The sequence below is a fragment of the Vombatus ursinus genome, unplaced genomic scaffold (genome assembly GCF_900497805.2).
Source record: "Vombatus ursinus unplaced genomic scaffold, bare-nosed wombat genome assembly UNPS02014845.1, whole genome shotgun sequence".
NCBI lineage: Eukaryota > Metazoa > Chordata > Mammalia > Diprotodontia > Vombatidae > Vombatus > Vombatus ursinus.
Window position 1 is genome coordinate 1,936,223 of NW_020954623.1, and position 18,812 is coordinate 1,955,034.

At 53.5% G+C, this 18,812-nt stretch overlaps 1 protein-coding gene across 1 annotated transcript in view; it reads left to right on the forward strand.

Moving 5' to 3' along the window:
• The window catches only part of MGMT (O-6-methylguanine-DNA methyltransferase), a 274,354-nt gene extending 257,896 nt beyond the window's left edge, over positions 1-16,458 (forward strand). The window contains exons 5-6 of the mRNA XM_027840510.1: positions 7,208-7,347; positions 15,496-16,458. Of these exons, the coding sequence (XP_027696311.1) occupies positions 7,208-7,347; positions 15,496-15,627 (272 nt within the window). The 3' untranslated portion in view covers positions 15,628-16,458. The remainder of the gene's footprint in view (positions 1-7,207; positions 7,348-15,495) is intronic.
• Positions 16,459-18,812: the final 2,354 nt, after the last annotated feature.

Consider the following 18,812-nt stretch of genomic DNA (forward strand, 5'->3'; position numbering starts at 1 on the left):
GTTGGGTGGATGGGTAGATGGTTGGATGGATGGATGGATGGATGGATAGATGGTTAGATGGATGACTGATTGGATGGATGATTAGATAGCTGGTTGGATGGATGGATGGATGGATGGTTGGGTGGATGGATGGATGGATGGATGGATGGGTAGATGGATGACTAGATAGCTGGTTGGATAGATGGTTGGTTGGATGGATGGATGGATGGATGGATGAAAAAGCATTCATTAAATACTTCCTCTATTCCAAGCATTGTGATAAGCATGAAGAATGCAAATACATGCAAACTAGACAAACCCTGCCCTTACAGAGTTTACCTTCTAATGGGGAAAGAAAACACAAAGAAGACTTGGAGTTGAGGGGAAAGGGAGAGGGACATAGAGGCCTGACTCTTGTCAGAATAATGTGAACGCTCACCTGTCAGAGACTGAGAATGAGAGAGCTGTGTCCAAAAATCCCAGACAGGAGAGAGGAGCCAATTTTTCTAAAGGCAGTCAGACAGACCCTTTTCCCAGGTCACCAATCTGTAGCCCAGGGTATGGCCCTAAAGAGGACCCTGGCTTCTGTCCATTGGGAGGGGTCTAAGGTCAGGTCATTGGTCACTTTGTGGCTAAAGACTTTACCAACGGATGGTGAAGTAGCCATGCAGTTCTCAACCCTCGGTGCAGGTGTGGGTGATATTGTGCGCATTAATTGCTAGAAAGACTGGGATTTAAGAATACCTCGAAGGACCAAGGTGCCTCAATTGATGGCAGAATAAAAATTTTATTCCAAAGTAAAATTAGAGCATCTGCTTGTAGTTGTTCATATTTGAAAGCACATTTGCACTGACAGGAGAAATAAAATATTCATTCTCAGATATCCTTCCTGGGCCTTCTCTTGAGGAGGCATCTCCTCACCTCCAAGGTGTTGCTGCTTCATAGGGTTCAAGGGATTCCTCAGTCCTAATTTTCCTTCCAAACTTCGGTAAAGACCCCACCTCAGGTATTAAAATCAGTGAGAATCAGCCGGTTTGGGAGTCTTGCCAATGATGGAAATAAATATGGCCTGGTTCACCCCTTCCTTTGGGAAGCCATTCTTCCTTATGGTGCTCATTTATTCCTTCTATCTCTCTGAAAATATATCCTAGGACCAGGATCAGAGCAAAGCTCCTTGGCCCACTGTTGGCCATTGCCTTCCCTTCCCTCTCCTTGAACACTGGGTCACTTGTTCTCAAGCCCTGCGGCATCTGTCCAGTTGTCCATGACCTTGAGCTCAGCGCCCAGCCCTTGAGTAGGGGCCAGGGCTCTGCTACCGTCTTCTTACCTCTCTTGGGTTCCCACTTCCCACTAGCCCCTTTCTTCTGTCCATTGCCCTCGGCAGACCGCATGTCTTATCATCATCCCATCATTTCTGTGCCTCTTCATCTCCTTCTCCAGTTCAGCTTCATCCTTGACCTTCCTTTGGCTCAGGAGGAGACTCTGAAGAATGAGGTGAAGGCTCTGAAGGCAGTTCCGAAACCGTTTGGGCAGCTCCACAAGGGACGGTGCACATTCAGGGCTTGGCGGCAGACTCCTGGCATTTGAGAGTTAAAGGGAACCTTGGAGAACCCTGTTAATAGACTCACAGAATGCCTCGAGGCCAGCTAAGCCAATGCGTCCCAGTGAGGAAGCCCCAGTTCCGCATGACGGACATCTGATATCCCTTGAAGGGCTTTAGTGAGTGGAAGACCGCGCCCTCTCACCAGCTCCTTGTGCTTCTGAGAAGGGCTGTGTAGATGCCGGCTGTTGTGATTACTGTGTATCAACACACACATGAGTACATCATTGAAGCTTCACTGCTTACTCAAGATCCCACGTATCTCAAGCTTTTCTAGTGGTGGTGGCTCCATGACTGTGAAAGTGTGGACTTTTCCAGTCTGCTTCACCTGCTGTCATGGCTACCGGCCCTGCCTTCCCTGTTGAAGGAGATGTGCAGTTATGGCCCAGACCATGTACAAAATTTGTAGTCTAAAGTGAACACCTTGCTCAGTCATTTTTCAGTTGTGTCCTACTCTTTGTGACCCCATTTGGGGCTTTCTTGGCAGAGATCCTGGAGTGGTTTGCCATTTCCTTCTCCAGCTTATTTTACAGGAGAGGAAACTGAGGCAAACGGGTAAGTAACTTGCCCAAGGTCACACAGCTAGTCAGTGTCTGAGGCCAGATTTGAACTCGGGTCTTCCTGGCTCCCGGCTCACCGCTTTGCACCATGGCGTCACCTAAAGGAGCGCTGGGCAGGGAGAGGAGTTTTATGAATGGACTTGGCCCACTATGGGCCAGTGAATTTCACCTGGACTCTTAGGAAAACTCAAGAGCGTATTAGCAGAGAGATGGTTGGCAGATCTGCCAGGAGCCGGAGGGCTGGCGCGAGGACGGGCCAGGCCCAGCTCTCCTCAAGCCATTTTCTGGGCAAAGACCAAGCTGGCAGACTGAGGCAGAGCGCCCCCACATTTTAGTATCACGGGGTCAAGTCTCATGCTTCTGGATAGATGGGGGAGATGTGAGTCCAGTGAGAGGGCTGTCCGAGGGATGCCCCCAGCAGACTCAGAGCCTCCTGCTGGAAGGACTTTCCCCAGAGATTGCCCCCAGGACTTGTCCCTGGGTAAAGGCGGCAGACAGAGAGGGCAGCAGGCCATCCAGGATTCAGGTAATGCCCGTCCGGGAGGGATTGCTCCAAGCACACAAGATGCCCGAGTCACAGTCCAAAAGCATCCGGATGGGCTTGAGAACTGGGGCCCAAAGATCGAGACTGAGATAAATGTGCTTCTGTTTTTACATACACGCATATGTGTATACATACGCACCTGTGTATGTGTGTATGCACCCATAGACCGTGGCTATATACGTAATGCGTGAGTGGATGCATACATACATGTGTCACACACACGTGCACACGTGGTGTTCCCAAAGTCTCCGTGTATGTATTTTAATAGGTACGAATATATAAAGTATTTTACCTGGCCTCCAGAAACTTTCCAAGCACACGATGGGGAGGCATGGTTCCAGAGCAGTCTGTCCATGACAGTTTAGGGGGCTTTCACGAGCTGCCCATTTTCACACTTTGACATGCCCCCCCCCCCAATTTAAAGTGCTCTTGGCCTCCATTGAGAGGCATAGCTTCCAGATGAGGGGGTGGAAAGCTCAATATCAGGAGTATTGCATCGGGCCTCCTGGAAGGTGCCTTGGGTGCAAAGAGAAGCATCCGACGGCCCCTCCAGTTCACTGGCTTACATTTTACCAGGGGATGCTGCATGTTCACCACTAAGGTTCATATATAGGGTACACACACAGTGATGATGGGGGGATTAGGAAAAGCCTCCCTCCGGAAGGATGAGAATTGGTGGCTTTGCAGACCAGGTGCTGGGGGGCGGACTGTCTTCTGGGGAGAGGGACAAACCTGCCCAGAGGTGGAGGAAAGCAATGGGTGGGCCACGAAGGATGGGCTAGACAGAAAGGCTTCACAGACCCAGCAGAGGCACTAGGGAGCCCTCCCACTCTTCCTTCCCTCCCTCCCTCTCTCCTCCCTTTCCTCCCTCCTTCCCTTCTTCCCTGACCTGTGGCCCAGCATTCTTCCCAGCACCTAGTGCAGCTGATCTGAATGTCTACAGGGCACCACTGACTTGTCAAAAGGCCAGAGTGGATTGAGTTAGAAGTAGTAAGCATATGGCAACCAGTGGGTCAGAAACTCCATGCACACCCCCAATTTTTGCTAGCACATTCTTGTGTAAATCTATGCGGAGTTGGTTTCAAATTCATGGCATCCAGAACCTTTAATCACTCCCCTCTTGGCTTTAAGTAGAAGATGACTCTGAGAGAGCAGGCCCTGAATGAGGCTGTTGGCAATGAAGGTGGACAGGGATGGTTCTTGGGGGATCCCACCCAGGACGGGGAGCAAGGACCAGGCGCAGGGGTTGCGTTTGAACTTTCTGCCACGTGCAGTCGTGGGCACTCGCGATCCAAGGGGGTGTTTGGAGTAAGGGAAGGGTTAGTGTGCCCTCCTCAATCTGCAGCATCCTGCAAAGACTGTCTGGCGAGTTCACAGGGAATCCCTTCCTCTCCCTGTGCAGCCCAGCGCCTGCTCCAAAACTTAGAATCTTAGAGAAATCACCGGTGCACCCAGCCTGTTCAGTGACTTGCCCAAGGTCTCAGGGCCTGCTGGTATCCAAATGGGTCTTGAACCCTGGACATCCTGACCCCAGAGCCTGAGTTCTTTCCCCCGCAGCCCTGCTACCGCCTCTGAGTAGCATCACCCTTGTTTGATATATGAGCAACTAGTTGGTCAGTGAGCCTTTATTAAGCTCCTACTGTGTGCTCTGGGCGTTCTGCGGATACACAAATGGAGTAGTCTCTGCCTTAAGGAGTTAAGCACACCCCCCTTCTTTTTCATACTGACAAGAAAAAGCACCAAATAAAATGGTCATTTCTGTATGCAAAGTAAAACAGAAGAAGCAGATTGTACATGAGGCTGCTGACCCACTATAAACTGCTTGCTTTTCAGGTGCATCCTCCATTCAACATGTATTTTCACAGCTGCCTTGCAAATCTGCCTCCTGACCTTTCTTCTGACTTTTGTGGGCATTTTTAAAAGCCTCAATGACCCTCTTTTATTTTTCTTTGCAAAAGTTGATTTTGGTAACTAACCCTATCGCTAACATTCTCCCCCCAAAAAACAAAGATGCCGAGACAAGCGAAGCATCCCCTGCCCCAACGGGCCCCTCCTCAGCCTTCTCTTCCTGCCCCTCTGCCCTTCTTGGCCCCAGGGAGGGGTGTCTGGCTTCACAGCCAAAGGCAGGTTAGATGGTAGCAGCATCCTCAAGAAAACAGCCCAGACCGACTGAGGCCCTCTGACCAGGCCGGACCAGGCACGGTTCCAGAGGCCCCGGGCTGGAGGAGCACCGTACAGTAAATCCCTGAGGAAGGCGCAGTCATGAGAGATTTGAAAGCACAGTCCACATCTGGGCACGTGTGTGAGGGTTCGTGCATGGGTCTGACTTCTAAAGCATCAGAGGTTGGCACTGCCCTCAGAAACCGCTGCCAGTCCCACCCAGTGCCGGGCAGCCTCTCCTGAAAGGTGCAGCCGCGTGGGAATGCTTTACTCATCCTGTTGGGTGCTGCCTCTTACGGCCGCTCAGCTAATTGAGGCATCCCCTCCCTCCTGTGTGGCCACGTTCCCTGGGCCTGCACACTGCACATGATGGCTCCCACGAAAGGGCAGCCGAGCAGCCGAGCGGCTTGCTCAACGCCACGCTGTCGGAGGGAAGCTGGTGGCGTTACTGTGCAGCCCAGTCCACACGCCAGAATTGGCCGCCGTTTCCCGAGCAGCTCGATGGCCGGGCTCTCCAGCGATGGCGCTGGAAGTCTTCCACTGTTGCTGGTCCCGGTTCCATTTGTACACAGAGCCCTCATTTTATTCCTGCAGCTTCTGTGAAGTTTCAGGTCTCCCCTCTCCTGCCGGTCTAACCTGCCTCCTTCTCTCCTTCTGCCAAGAGAAACACAAAGCAAACTGGTGGGCAGTGGGAGCGAGAGGGGACAGAGGGAGCTGGCGTCCGTCCCTGCCAACGCGGACGCGGCTCTCTCATTGTTCCGGCTTTGGGTGGTGGCTGTTTTTCCCCTGGACAGAAATTCCCCGAAACCTCTGAGTGCAGGAAGTTGGGAGCCTCCTGGCTCACCCCCACAATCACCACAAGAATCATCATAAGTAACAATTTGATTTCAAATGAACCTTTCGGAGAAAAGCATGGTAAACAGTGTCTGTTTGCCTGAGGAAACCCTCCTAGCAATCAGTGCTTGCACAACTGCATGTGCTAATGAGCCTGCTCTGTAATGTGCTTTCTCCAGTTAAATTGATTCATGAATTTTGAAGAGAACATTATCTAATGAATTTTCTTTGAATAGAAAGCAATTAAAAGGACAAATCAGTCTGATTAACCCCCCAGTCACCCTCCTGCCACAAATGGTGTACAGTTTGAAATTATATCATAAAAACTAGAGCACGCTTCCTATCTGCTGCCCTCTCCTAATCCATGTAAATGGATGAACAACAAAGTTAATTTCTTTGATGACCCTGTTCTCATATCACCTGGATTATGCTGATGTTTAATTTGCTTAATGCTATAATAAAGACTAAACAGATTTTTTTTTCCAGGGAAGTGATTAGCGTTCTCTCCAGTTAAGAAGTGATTTTTGTTATTTAACGCACATACAGTGGGGTCCTTCCCTTTCGGAGCACAGCCCTCCGCTTTGTGAGTTTGGGACCAAGTGGAGTATCGGTGGCGTTGCAGCCGCCGCCCACGGAGACATGCCTGTTGTTGTAGCTGTCTCCCCTGGAAAACCGGGGCCTCCCTGGCTCTCTGGGTCCCCAACCTCAGGGCAAAGCAGCCTGCATCCTCTCCAGCCACTCCGAAGCCCCACATCACGCCTTGAGAAGGGCAGGGGCGTACTGACTCAAGCCAACCCCACAGCGAGGCTGGGTGGGGGTGTCTCCTCTGTGAACTCGGTGCCTGCCGAGGGAAAATTTAAAACCTGGGGGTGAGGGGGATTGCTCTTACACATTCACGCATTCACTGCTTCAGCCAGATGAAGAGCAAATGCAGTTTAATGTGGATTGTCAAGTAAAATGGGAATAAAGTTATTTTATCTTGGCAGGCCTTTTCATTAAAGATGCCCGTAGCCAAGGTCGTGGCCAGTCCCTGTATTCTGAGAATGCCTCGCGTTCTGAGCAGTCGCTCGGGGGATCTCCAGTCTACCGCAGAGGGCCGGGGTAATGCTGGCCCCGGCTCGGCAGCTTCTTTCCCCTCTGTGTCTCAGCTGAAGTTTGAAATTAGCTGGTAATACAAAAGGTCGAGGGCAAGAAACCCGTTCTTTCTCTGCCTATTAATTGGGCCTTGCGCTAATTCCTACCTGCCCACCTAATGGAGAAGCCCACTTTGGAGCCATATGTGGCATGGGGAAGAGCTTAGATAAGAATGAGGAAGTCTCTCTGCACCTGCAGGGTCAGCCGCCACGAAGGTGGGCTTCTGCCCCGGGAATCCTCGTCACCCTTGAAGCTCCCGGCCCCGCCTGATGACGACAAGGTCAACGGGCCGTGGCGGAGCCGAGAGAGACGCCTCCGGGTGCCGGTGTGGGCCGCTGTTTATAATGGATCCGTCCGTTGGACGGAACGGTGTCATTCTCCATCTTTCTCTTTCAGACTCTTTCAGAAGACAGGTGTTGTGGAAGCTGATGGCAGCAGTGAAAGTGGGAGACACCGTTTCCTACCAGCAGCTTGCAGCCCTGGTGGGGAAGAGCGGAGCCGCCCGAGCTGTCGGGGGAGCCATGAGGGACAACCCGGTAAGGACGCATCCACTTCTGGACCATGACGCGGGAGCTCGTGAGGGCTTCGTCCTCTGTGTGCGCACAGCGATGCTTTCGTGGGATTTCTCCTTTGTCCTGGGCAGTTCGGAAGGGCGCCTCTCCGTCCGTCTGTTCATCCCTGTAGGGGTTGTGTCCGTCTCCTGGCTGCCGGCTCTCTGGGAGGCCTCCTGTCACAGAGGGGGAGCGTTCCTCGCCACCAGTCAGGCAGTCAGCATCTCTTTATTAGGCACCGACTGTGTGCCAGGTACCAGGGATACAAGGACGAAGAGTAATGATCAGCTTGCACGTCTGCAGCACTTTCTGCTTTGCAGAGCACTAGACACGTTGTCTCATTTGTCCTCACCCCAGCTCTGGGAGGTGGCTACTTCTCTTACTCCAATTTACAGATGAGGAGACTGAGGCACAGATAAGTTAAGTGACTTGTCTGAGGCAGGTTCCTGACACCCACCAGTGCTCTCCCCACCCCTTTACCGCCCAGCCCTAGTGGCAGCGAGTTTTCATTCGAGTGGGGGAACCAGAGGGTACATTTGAAAATACAGCCTGCAGAAAAACAAAGTCAGTAAATACAGACGAATAAAGAGTTCGTGAATATAGGTGCGTATATGTGCACACATCCCCCATCTACCTCCTGTGTGTGTGTGTGTGTCACACACACACACACACACACGCACACACACACCCCAAGTAGTTAAATACATGTATATAAGTATATAGGTGTGTGTTTGGCCTCAGACGCATTCAGTCACGTGTCTTCACACATACATGTACAATTATAAATGCCATGTATGCCGGGTAGGACCTGCACCCAGCGGGGTCCTCTTCTCAGCTGGCTGGTAAGTGGGTTATTCCAGGCCTGCGGACCTGAGTCCTAAAATGGGGGCTGGGGCACCTCATGGAAGTGGCATCGCGGACAAACGCGGCCAGGGAAGATGCCGGATTCCACGCGCCTACTTCAGGGGGTATCTCCTTCATTCTGGTTGTGCTTAACAGTGGAGAGGGGGACATTTCTCAAATTAGAACCCCTCCCTTATTTTCAGGTTCTTTGCTTTTAACTCGAGTCAGGTCTGAAGTCACCCAACGGCCGTGCCCGGCTGGCACCTAGAGCTGGGTGGGTGGTGGCACACACAGAAGTGGCCGTGGCGTCTCTCCTTCCTCAGCCCCGTGCACACTGATGGCCGGCTCTCCCTGACTCAGAAAGGACCGATAGCTTGTAACTGACCCACATGGAGGGGATGGGGGGCTCTGAGGCCCCAGACACATCCTGGGGGGCTGGGGGAAGGGGGAGGGGGAGACACCTGTGACTGTGGGAAGACCAGCCCTTTGGTGCACAAAATGGCCACGCACGTGTACTCTTGTGGAATGTGCAGAGGATCCAGTTGTAGCCTGGGAAATGTGGGGCTTTTGTCTATGTTGGGGCCTGTGGATGACCACCCGGGAATAGGGAAGCCCTGTTTCTGTTGGGCAGTGAGGGTTGTTCCCTAAAGCTGGACAGAAGTCTGTAGGACAGGATGAAACGGCACCATCATTTCAGGGAGAGCAAACGCCCTGGTCCCATGACAGGATGGGAAGTCACTAAAATCAGAGAGATCTTTAAAAAAAGAAAAGACGACTGCCGTGTCTACTCTCTGTGTTCAGTGTTCTTGTCCCTTCTCACGACGGAGAAGGCAGTGTTTCCACCCTGCTGCCAGGATGCCAGGCTCCCGTGTGCCTGAGGGCAAAGCGGGCTACGTTTCTTGGAGATGGCAATTACATCGTTTGCACAGAAATGCGTTGTGATCCTTTGAGCAGCCTCTCCTTTCGGGTTGCGTCATCTTCACGTGCCCCCTTATCTCATGGAGGGTTCTCTGCCCTATTAGAATGTCCTGTGTTGTCAAGTACGGTCTGTGGTATTGACAAACCATTGCTTGTGGCCCCTCATTTTCCCGGGTCCCGGGATGACTGTTCTGGGCGTGCAGGCGTGCATTTCCTTCTGCGCCTTATATCCTGCTTGGAAGGTGCCTGTGATGGTGTTAGAAGTGACACCTAAGCGGCGAGGGGGCCTTGTGAGCGCGCTGGCAGACTTGGGAGGGCTCTGTCCACTTCCTCTGGCAGAGGGCATCGTGTGCCGCCGGCCGAGCCCCAGCCCGGAGAGGGTGGCAGCTCACACATGACACATTCTCCTTCCGAGGCTTCCCAAGCACAGCTGTGACCGGACGTTTCCCCTTCGGGTCCCCAGGCCAACCAGCATCCTTCCAGGAGACAGTTCTGTCGTTGGAGGCCTTTGGCTAAGCTAGACCAGCCCCAGCTGCATTTAAATCTGAAAGGGCTATCCTGGGCCTGAAACTGCAGCTGCTGCCCCTCACTTTTCAAAAATAGTTTTTCTGCATTTCTTAAGAACATGTTTATTTCTTGTTCGGTCAGTCGCCATTGGTCTGCAGGACATCCACAGTGTCTGTGTTCAGGCATCGATTGTGCTACAGCCAGCCAGCAGCAAGCACCTACTGTGGGCTGGACATCTGTTCCTACCCCTCATTCCACTGGTTGTTCCCTGGCCAGTCGGTCCAGCTTGACAGAACCGGACGCACAGTAGGTGCTCACTAAATGCCAGTTCTAGGCCCTGGAGACAGCGTGCAAACAACTGCGTCCTGGCCAGACAGAAGCAGGCTAATGGGGAGGTGACCAGTAGGGACAGCGCTCGCCTGAAGGGGAGCGCCTGGGTTCCTGCAGCCGTGGCCGGCTCAGACCAAGATGTCGGCTGCATCCATGTACCATTCTGGAGCCGTTCAGCAAACGTTTGGGGCCCCGACTGTTCTGAAGAGGCAGTTCAGGCTCATCAATTCCTGGAGGTCCAGGGGTAAGGGACAGGCCGTGGACAGACAGGCAGGTCCCGTACTAGGAGGCCTGTGATTTGGGGAGCAGAGAACACAAGTCAAAGGTCTGGAAGGCTTCTTGCAGGAGGTGGCAGATGAGCCAATCCTAGAAGGAAAGCATGATTTAAACACACAGAGAGCGAGGGAGAGGCACCTTCTGGGCCTGGACGCCTGGCTGGTCAAGAAGGCCGGCTGGCCGAGCGCTCACATCTTGGGGAGGGGGGGGCCTTTCCTTCATCCTCTTAGAGTCTGTCTTTTCCTGTGTGTAAAGGACAGCGGGGGGGGGGGGGGGTGCTCTCTACAAGGTTCTCTTTTTAGTTGGGTTCCTTCCCATAATTCATACAGTGACCTTCAACTTTATGAGAAGGTGGAGAAGGTGCCGGCAGCAGCTGAGACATGCACCGTCTGGGCTGGAAATTACGCCGAGGACATGCCGGGGGTGGCTCACCTTTGGCAAGAAAATCTTCCAGTAGTTTACTGCGATGGAGATTGGCTGTGAGGCCTGTGGGCCCCCAAGGGTGCCCATAAAGCTCAATTAAAAACCTCATTAGAATAGGAGAGGAGGACTGGAAAGGCATCGGGGCCCTCCTGGGAGATGGGGGACATTAGGACGGTGCCTTCCACGGCCCTGCTCGCCTCAGGGCAGGTGTCCACTCACGCCATTTCTGTGGCTGTCGGGCCACAAAGAGCCGAGTGTCTCGCCCAGCCCAAGCATCAGTCACGCCTAAGGGGAGGGCGTGTTCAGCCACGCTGAGAGCCGGCTGCAAGGAGGCAGAAGTTGGGGGCATCGCAGAGCGGCGCTGCTTTACGTGTCCTTGGGTGACTATCAGTAAACGCGAGCTGTCTCTGATCCCTCTCGCGGTGTTGGGTGTGTTGTTTTCCATTTCTCCGAAATCCGGCTGAGGGGAAAGGGGAATTTGGGTGGCGGGAAAGCTCGCCCATCGTCCATTGCCTCCCATCGAGGAGCCCGAACGAGCTAGCCTCCCATCTTTTTTTTTGGGTGAGGCAGTTGGGGTTAAGTGACTTGCCCAGGGTCACACAGCTAGGAAGTATTATGTGTCTGAGGCTGGATTTGAACTCAGGTCCTCCTGACTCCAGGGCCAGTGCTCTGTCCACTGCGCCACCTCGCTGCCCCTCAACACCCCCCCAACCCGATTCCTGCAGTTTTGTCCGTGGCCAGAATTTGCTCGGTGCAGGTTAGGGCAGTCAGTGTTTTGGGCAGTGAGTCCTCCCCGCCTTTCTCCAAACAAACGCGTTTTCCAGGAGCCGGTTTATTCACCACTCGCCGTGAACGCTAATGACCGAGTGAGCTTGTTCTGCCAGGCTCCTGGGCGGCGGCGGCGGCTGATAAAGATTTAGCGTCGTGTTCTAGGTGTCAGGGCTGTCATCGTGCTGAGCCATTTGACCAGAAGAAAAAACGCCCAGGGAGTTATTGATCGCCGCGTCTCCGTGTCACTTGTACACCAGGATTTAGGTATTGATGAGGCTGCCAGTGAAAACAAGCTCTCTCCCTTGTGGGCTGCTACCCAGAAGAACGAGCGCAAAGTTGGAGAAGATGCTCAGCCTGTGCCAGCATTGGAGGGATTCCGCTATTGACCGAGAGGCCCCTCCCTGTGATTCTTGTTGGAGACAGATCCATAGGTCTGGGAGCTTTGTAGCATTTGAGAGCGGGGCTGTGCGAGGCCTGGATCCCGGCAGGAGGATTTCAGGGGGCTCTTAAGACGAGGAGCTTCTTGGGTGTTGATGAAAGGCACGTGTCGAGGCAGGGCAGGCTTTAAAGAAGGGAGAGCCGGCCTCCCGTGAAAACGGCCTCAGGACCCCCAGGAGCTACAGCGAGTCTCGTCACTTTAATGGCCGTCAAGCGGATGACAGAGTTAGCCCAGAGAGAAGCGCAGCCATCCGTGTTTCTCCGTGATGCGGATGGTGAGAGTCAGGGAGGGCTCAGCCTCTCGCCCCTTCTGGGGAGAGAAGCCGACCAGAGTGCGGCTGTCTGGCCCCGCGTCCACATCGCCGACGCCTGCCTGGGGAAGGGAGCAGCAGGACTCATTTTAGGTTTTTAAAGAGCAGGTCAGAGGAAAGAGGACCGGGGCCAGGCCCCCCATTTTGTATCTGATCCTGTGACAGTCAGACAGAGTCTGCGTTGTCACTCCCGTCTAGGTTGCCCAGCATTTTAACCCCGCCCCCGGCTGCTGCCCCATTTGGACCTCTGGATTTGGTAAGGAGGCGCTAGAGGAAATATTGCTGTGTCCCCGGAGACGGCGTGCTCGTTTTCCTGTGACAGACGTTTCAGGAATGGTAGTGATCGCCACTAAAAATGATGGAATTCTGCCCTTCTTGTGATCTGCCAACTTTTCACACAGAATTCTGGGAAAGTTTCTCTGTACTTAAAGAGCAGATTATTTATGGTCTACAGATCAGAGGAGAAGCTCCGTTAGGCTGCACGGACGGGGCGAGGATGCTGTTTGGACAGTCACGTGGGCTTTGCGTGGTGGGCTGGCCTTGAGTCTGAAGGACAGGCAAGAAGTCACTTAGCCCCTCTCTGCCTCGGCTTCCTCATCTGGAAAATTGAGGCGTTGGATTCAGGTCTGAGGTCCTCTGATCTTTGAAATGGCACCGAGGTCTGTGGTGCTAAAGCTGTGATGCCCCCAGCGAACTGTCCCCATGGCCTGCCCGCACCTGTGTTCACCACTTCACCCTCCTGTGAGTCAGAAATGTTCCCTCCACAGATTCCGTCCTCTCGGGGTAGACGTTAGCCAGTCCTTATACCCAGGTGCAGCCCGTTAGAGCTAACCGTTTCTTAAGTGCTTTACACATGTGACCTTCTTTGAGCATCACAATAACCCTGGGAGGGTGGTGTCATCATTATCCCCATTTTACAGATGAGGAAACTGAGGCTGGGATCAGACAGGATTTCAACCCAGGACTTCCAGACACTGAATACAGTCCTTTATTTGCCACATTACTTATGTATCAGCGAGTCTTCATGAAGGCGTTTTCACTCATTCATTCATAGCAGAGCATTCAGGATGGTAATGGGGCACCATTACCAGTCCATTGCTAATTAGAGGAAGAGGTGGCTGCTGATAGTAAGAGGGGAATGGGGAGAGGGGTGGGGTGGGCACCATTAGGAAGTAGAGGCAGGGCCACAAGGAGTCTCAGAACCATTTGTCCATCTGAGAGTTTGCGCACTCAGCCCATGCCCAGCTGTAGAAATAGCAGGCAGCATTCCTACGCTCCTTGAGTGGTTAGCGGCCTGTCTTTGGTCCATCTCCAGGGGATCAGCCAAGCCCACGAGGCTGGACGGTCTATGGTGATCCGTTTGGGATTTCCTTTTCCGCTCTTTGTTTCAGTTAGGCTGTGGAACCCTAAATAAATAGACTGGGGAGCTTCTTTATAGTGACAGAGCTCCTGGTTTCCTCATGGTTGAGGTGAGAGGCTCGGAACCCGGATATCTGAGATTCCTTCCCATTCTACATGGTCTGAGAAGCCCTCTGAGCTGACGCTGCCCGCCATGTCCCATGTTTGAGCACCTGTCAAGCCCCCACAAGGCTCAGGTGCTGTCGGTGAGCCCTTTGTGGGCGTTTCATGATTCTTGGTTTTCCTTTTTAAGTCAGAATCCTCTACTCTCTGTAAGGGAGTGGAGACTGGAGCCCAGTCAGGAGACCGCCACCCACCGGCTGACCGGGGACCACAGAGACCCCTCCCACCCAACTTGGCAATTCTGCGGCTTCTCAGATCGTAGATTTAGAATGGGGAGGGAGAGACTTAGACAAAGACCACCGGTCCTTCCCCCCACCCATTTTACAGATGAGTGATTGCGGCTTGCTCAGGGTCATGGAGATGGAAAGTGGCGGACAGGAGAGGCGTCTTCAGAAGCTACAGAATGAACCTTCTGGTGGAATCGCAAGAGGCGTTCTCTCCTCAGTGGCACAGAGTTTTCCTAAGGAAAAGTTTGGACTCTTCAGAAAACCAAGGGGAGACACCTCTTGCTCGCTCCCCTGACCCCCCTTAAGCCCCCTCTCCGAGGAGGAGAAGGCACCCCAGCGTGGGGGCAGTCCTGGGCTGGCACTGAGTCCCTGCTGACCGACACATGCCCTGACTCGACTTCATCCGTAGAAGGAGGGAATGCGTGGCATCCTCCCCCATCTCTGAGGCTGCGAAGCCCTTTACAGATGCTGACACTGGATTGATTAGTTGGGTTTGGGGCAGGGTGAAGGCTGGGGAGAGATAGAGACACCTTAATGAAAATGACCGACAGCCAGGCTTTGAACCCACTGCCATTAGAAAGTCCCCTTTAGAGCCTGTTCCTGTCCGAGGCCTCCTTGGGCATCTGGGAAAGCCTCTGGACTCTTCTCCTAAAAATATATAAAGTAAGATACAGAGATCACAAAGAGAACCACTTAGACTGAAATGGTTATCAAAATATTTTTTAAAACAAGTTCACAGGGGGCAGCTAGGTGGCTCAGTGGGAAGAGCACTGGCCCTGGATTCAGGAGGACCGGAGTTCAAATGCAGATTCAGACACATAACACTTACTAGCTGTGTGACCCTGGGCAAGTCACTTAACCCCATTGCCTAGCCAAAAAAAAAAAAAAAGAACAAACAAAAAAACAAGTTCACAGGCCACCAAGTTAAGAGCCCCTGCCTTAAAACAAGTTCTGTAACCCTGGACATCTGCGAGCTCTCAGCTTGGTTCCTCGGTGTTGGGATTTTGACCGGTTCTAGCCCGGCCGAGGGAGAGAACCCACAGTCCAGGCTTTGGCTCTCGCTGCGCCCAGGGAAGCCAAAATCAACCTTGTTCAAAGGGAACCCTCTTCCATGGAAGCCAACCTGAGGTCCTCTGTCTCCTCGTCTGCCTGGTTTGTCCAGCAGCCCCCTGGCGATGGTAGTGTGACCTGGGAGAGCAGAGGCCTCCCCAGGAGGGGCTTCCAAAGCTGGAAGGGATGGGGTAGTGAGCCCATATATGCCATCAAGCCTTCCCAGTCCCAGCCTGAGCTCATGCCATCTTCCCATAGGCTAAAACTGGGCACGCCTCTCTCCCTCTCCAGACCCCTTGGTGCCCATGCTCTTGGCCTGCCAAAGTCATCGGAGCACCTACACGATCTGTCACCCAGGGGCCTCAGCGTGCCATAACCAACCTCAGCCCTGCCCACTCTGCTGGACCAGCAGAGTTTGACGTGGCCCCTGCCCTGCCCTGGTGGCACCATCACTGACCCCCAGACTTCCTAAGAACCCCCTCCCCAAGCAGTGACCTCTTTCTCACTCTCTCTTCCAGATCCCAATCATCATTCCATGCCACCGAGTGATCTGCAGCAGTGGAAAAATTGGCAACTACACGGGAGGAGTGGGCATAAAGGAGTGGCTTCTGGACCATGAGAAGCGTGTGAAAGGAAAGTGGGCCGACTAAGGCTGCCCACCGCTAGCGCCAGGCCGCTTCTACCCCCAGGCCCAGCACAGAGCATAGCTTCGCAGCCAGATCACACAATGCACGCATGCACAGGCAGAATTTAGTGGGGGGGGGGAGTTGTTAAACGTTTGAGGGTTACGCAGATAGAATGCAGCATCCAAGGGCTGTGGGCCGGCATGGGGTGGCACCCTAAGTTAAAGAAGCAGGTTGGCTCCCGGGGGACCCCACTGGTGCCCCCTTTCTGGCAGCGAGTCCAGCGACCGGCGCCTGGCATCACCGCCTGTACTTTGTTCCCGTCTCCAGCCCTGTTTGTGTTCTATTTTTAATGCCCGTTAAAGCAAGGATAAGGGAGTGGGAGGGGCCTGGGGTGAGGGGTGCCGTGGCCCCTGGAAGGAAGCATCTGGCTCACCAAGGGGGCAGCCAGGAGCCAAAGGCCCAGCAGAAGCTGCCACACACGCCCCTGGTTCCTGCTCCCCCTCGGGTATTTGCCAAGGCTGGAAAGCTGACCGTCTGCCAGAAGTACTGCCCAAGATTCTCCTGCTTGCTTTGAGGTTTGAACTGTGGAAATGGTGTTTTCCAGCTCTCACTGCCACCCCTTCCTTCGCCGTCCTTCAGAAGGAAATCACCAGTGAATCACCCTTCCCACTCCTGGAGATGCTGAGACAGTGGTAGTCGATGTCACCAAAACCAGACCTGAAAGCCTTCTTTTAGGAATGCGATGGGGCAGGGGAGGAGGAGAGAGTTGCTTGTTTGCTTCTGCTAACGTCTGTTGCATTTGAGGTGTTTGGGGTGCGGCTTTCTGAGAAATAAAGCTTTACATCAAGGTTTGCATCCTGTCTTCTGTGTGCATTTGACTTTGCCTCCCTGTAGACAGCCGTTCAGGGGCACAGAGGCAGCTCTGGACTCGCCCTGGGCCCCTGAACGGTCTCTGCTCCGAGGGGACCAAAGCCGGTGAGGTCAGTGACTTTACCTGCCATTCTTGGCCTGGGAGCAGCAAGGTGGGCGGAGGGGCTGACTGCCTTCACGTCTGGGCTTTCCCACAGGTGAGATATCTCCAGACATTAACTGCCAGCCACAGTGCACCCTTCGTGAACATGCCGTCATTTTAACTTTGTAATTAGCTGGGCAGGGAGAGTGTGAGGGATCTGTGTACGTGCACGTGTGCACATAAATAAAATCACACGCAAGGTAGAGAAAATAAGCTGGGCCCCACCAGGCCCCCTCCAGCTGCAGTTTTGGGCAAGGTTTTGGGGACCGTGTAGACCACGGCCCAAACCTCAAGGAGTTACCCCAAGACAACATGGTGGCCTCCCAAAATGGAGAGGCACGGTGCCTTTATCTGTGCCAAACACTGATGGCAGCCAGTGTGGTGGAGATGGCAGAGGTATGCTCGTGCCCTTGCTCCTGGGTGTCCGTTTCCTGAACCCTCCTCCCAAGCACTGCTGCTTTCATCCAAAACATTCCCCTCCCAAAATAAAACATTTCCCTCCTTGCATCACCTCCTTGTCCTTGGCCTCAGTGATATTATCTCTCTGCAGTTCCCCAGCCCAGCTCCCTGGAAGAGCCCAGGCTGGGCAGCTGGGTTTGTTGACAAAGATTGAGCCCAGCTCACGGGGGTGGGGGTGGAGAAGGACGCCTGCCTTCTGGCCTGGAGAAGCCAGAAAATTGAGCCAGTGGGCAGCCTCTGTGCAGTGCGCCCTCTGTGTGCACTCTGCATTTCAGGAGGGGTGGGCATTTTTTCCTTACTTCCTTGGAGGTTGAGTGGAGAGGGCTGGGCCACCCTCTGTATTTCCCATCCAGGACAGGGACATCCACCTAGGTCTGATAGGAAATGCTTTAGAGCAGAATGGGGAATCCCTGAGGACAGCTGCCTGACATTGTCAGAGGTGGGGGAGTTTGGCGCAGGGGTGTTGCATGAACAGGCGCCACAGGGAATTTACCTAGCCCAGTTCATTTGTCGGCTCCAGGCCCAGCTATCTCTTTTCTGGCCGTGTTTTCCAACAGAGGGCACTGTCGTTAAGAAGAATTACATGGATGGGCTCCACAAAGTGTGGAGAAGACCCTCACTCACGATTTTTCCCCCTCCTCTTTAAGAATGAGTTTAAAAATGAGCAACCCAACCAAAAATCTCCCAATTGCCTTGTTTACAGCATTTCAGACAGGCAGCCTCAGGATATTACAGGACTGGTCTTTGGGTCCCACTGATGGGCAAAAGATGAGCCGCCATCCCCCCAGCCTGATGAAAAATGGCCTTTGTAGGTTACGGATTTCAGAAAGCACTCATTTTGCACTCTGGGGTGAATGCTAATGAGGAAGGGGGTCAGCCACCCCAAACCTCAATGTTCTCGGAAAAAGACATGGGTCTGTAGTGGGACCTCCCTGGGTGCAGGAGCCTTCCTCCTCCTTACGCATAGGGTACCAGTAGGAATGACCTGCCTGGATAGTGAGTGAATGGGCAAAGATGCCCTGCCTCTTAGGAGGGGTCCAGTCACTGATGGCATGATCCGGGTGAATACAGAATGAATGAACAAATGTCATAGGCTCACAGATTTAAACTTTAAAAGGACCTTAGAGGGGCAGGTAGGTGGCAAAGTGGATAGAGCACCGGCCTTGGGGTCAGGAGGACCTGAGTTCAAATGTGGTCTTAGACCAGGCACTTGACCCTTACTAGCTGTGTGATCCTGGGCAAGTCACTTAACCCCAATTGCCACACCAAAAAACAACAACAATAAAAGGACCTTAGAGATCCTTTAAACCACCTCCCCCTCATTTTGTGGAAAAGGAAAATGTCCCAAAGCGGTTATAACTTGCCCAAGGCCACAAAGGCAGAGCCATTCTGATTAGAGGGCAGGCCCTCTGGGTCCACCCTTCCAGTCACCGCACGCTATCCCAGCCCCGCACTCTATTCTGTCAGACGGCCGCCGTCGCTGGTCCAAACATCCTAGTTGGATGGTGACAGCTCTGTACCTGTCGCGCAGAGTGAGCTGAGCCGCAAGCGCTGGGCCAAAATAACTGAACTGAGAAAACAGACCTGGGACCCTCGCTGTTGTGGCACCACAGACCCAGTTTTCTCCGAGGGTTTTCCCCGCCCTGTCCAGCGACCTTGAGGCCCCGGTTCCGACTGTCTTGTGCGGCTCGCGACAAGCCCCAGGCATCCAGGGAAGACCCTTCTGGCCAGTGGGTGG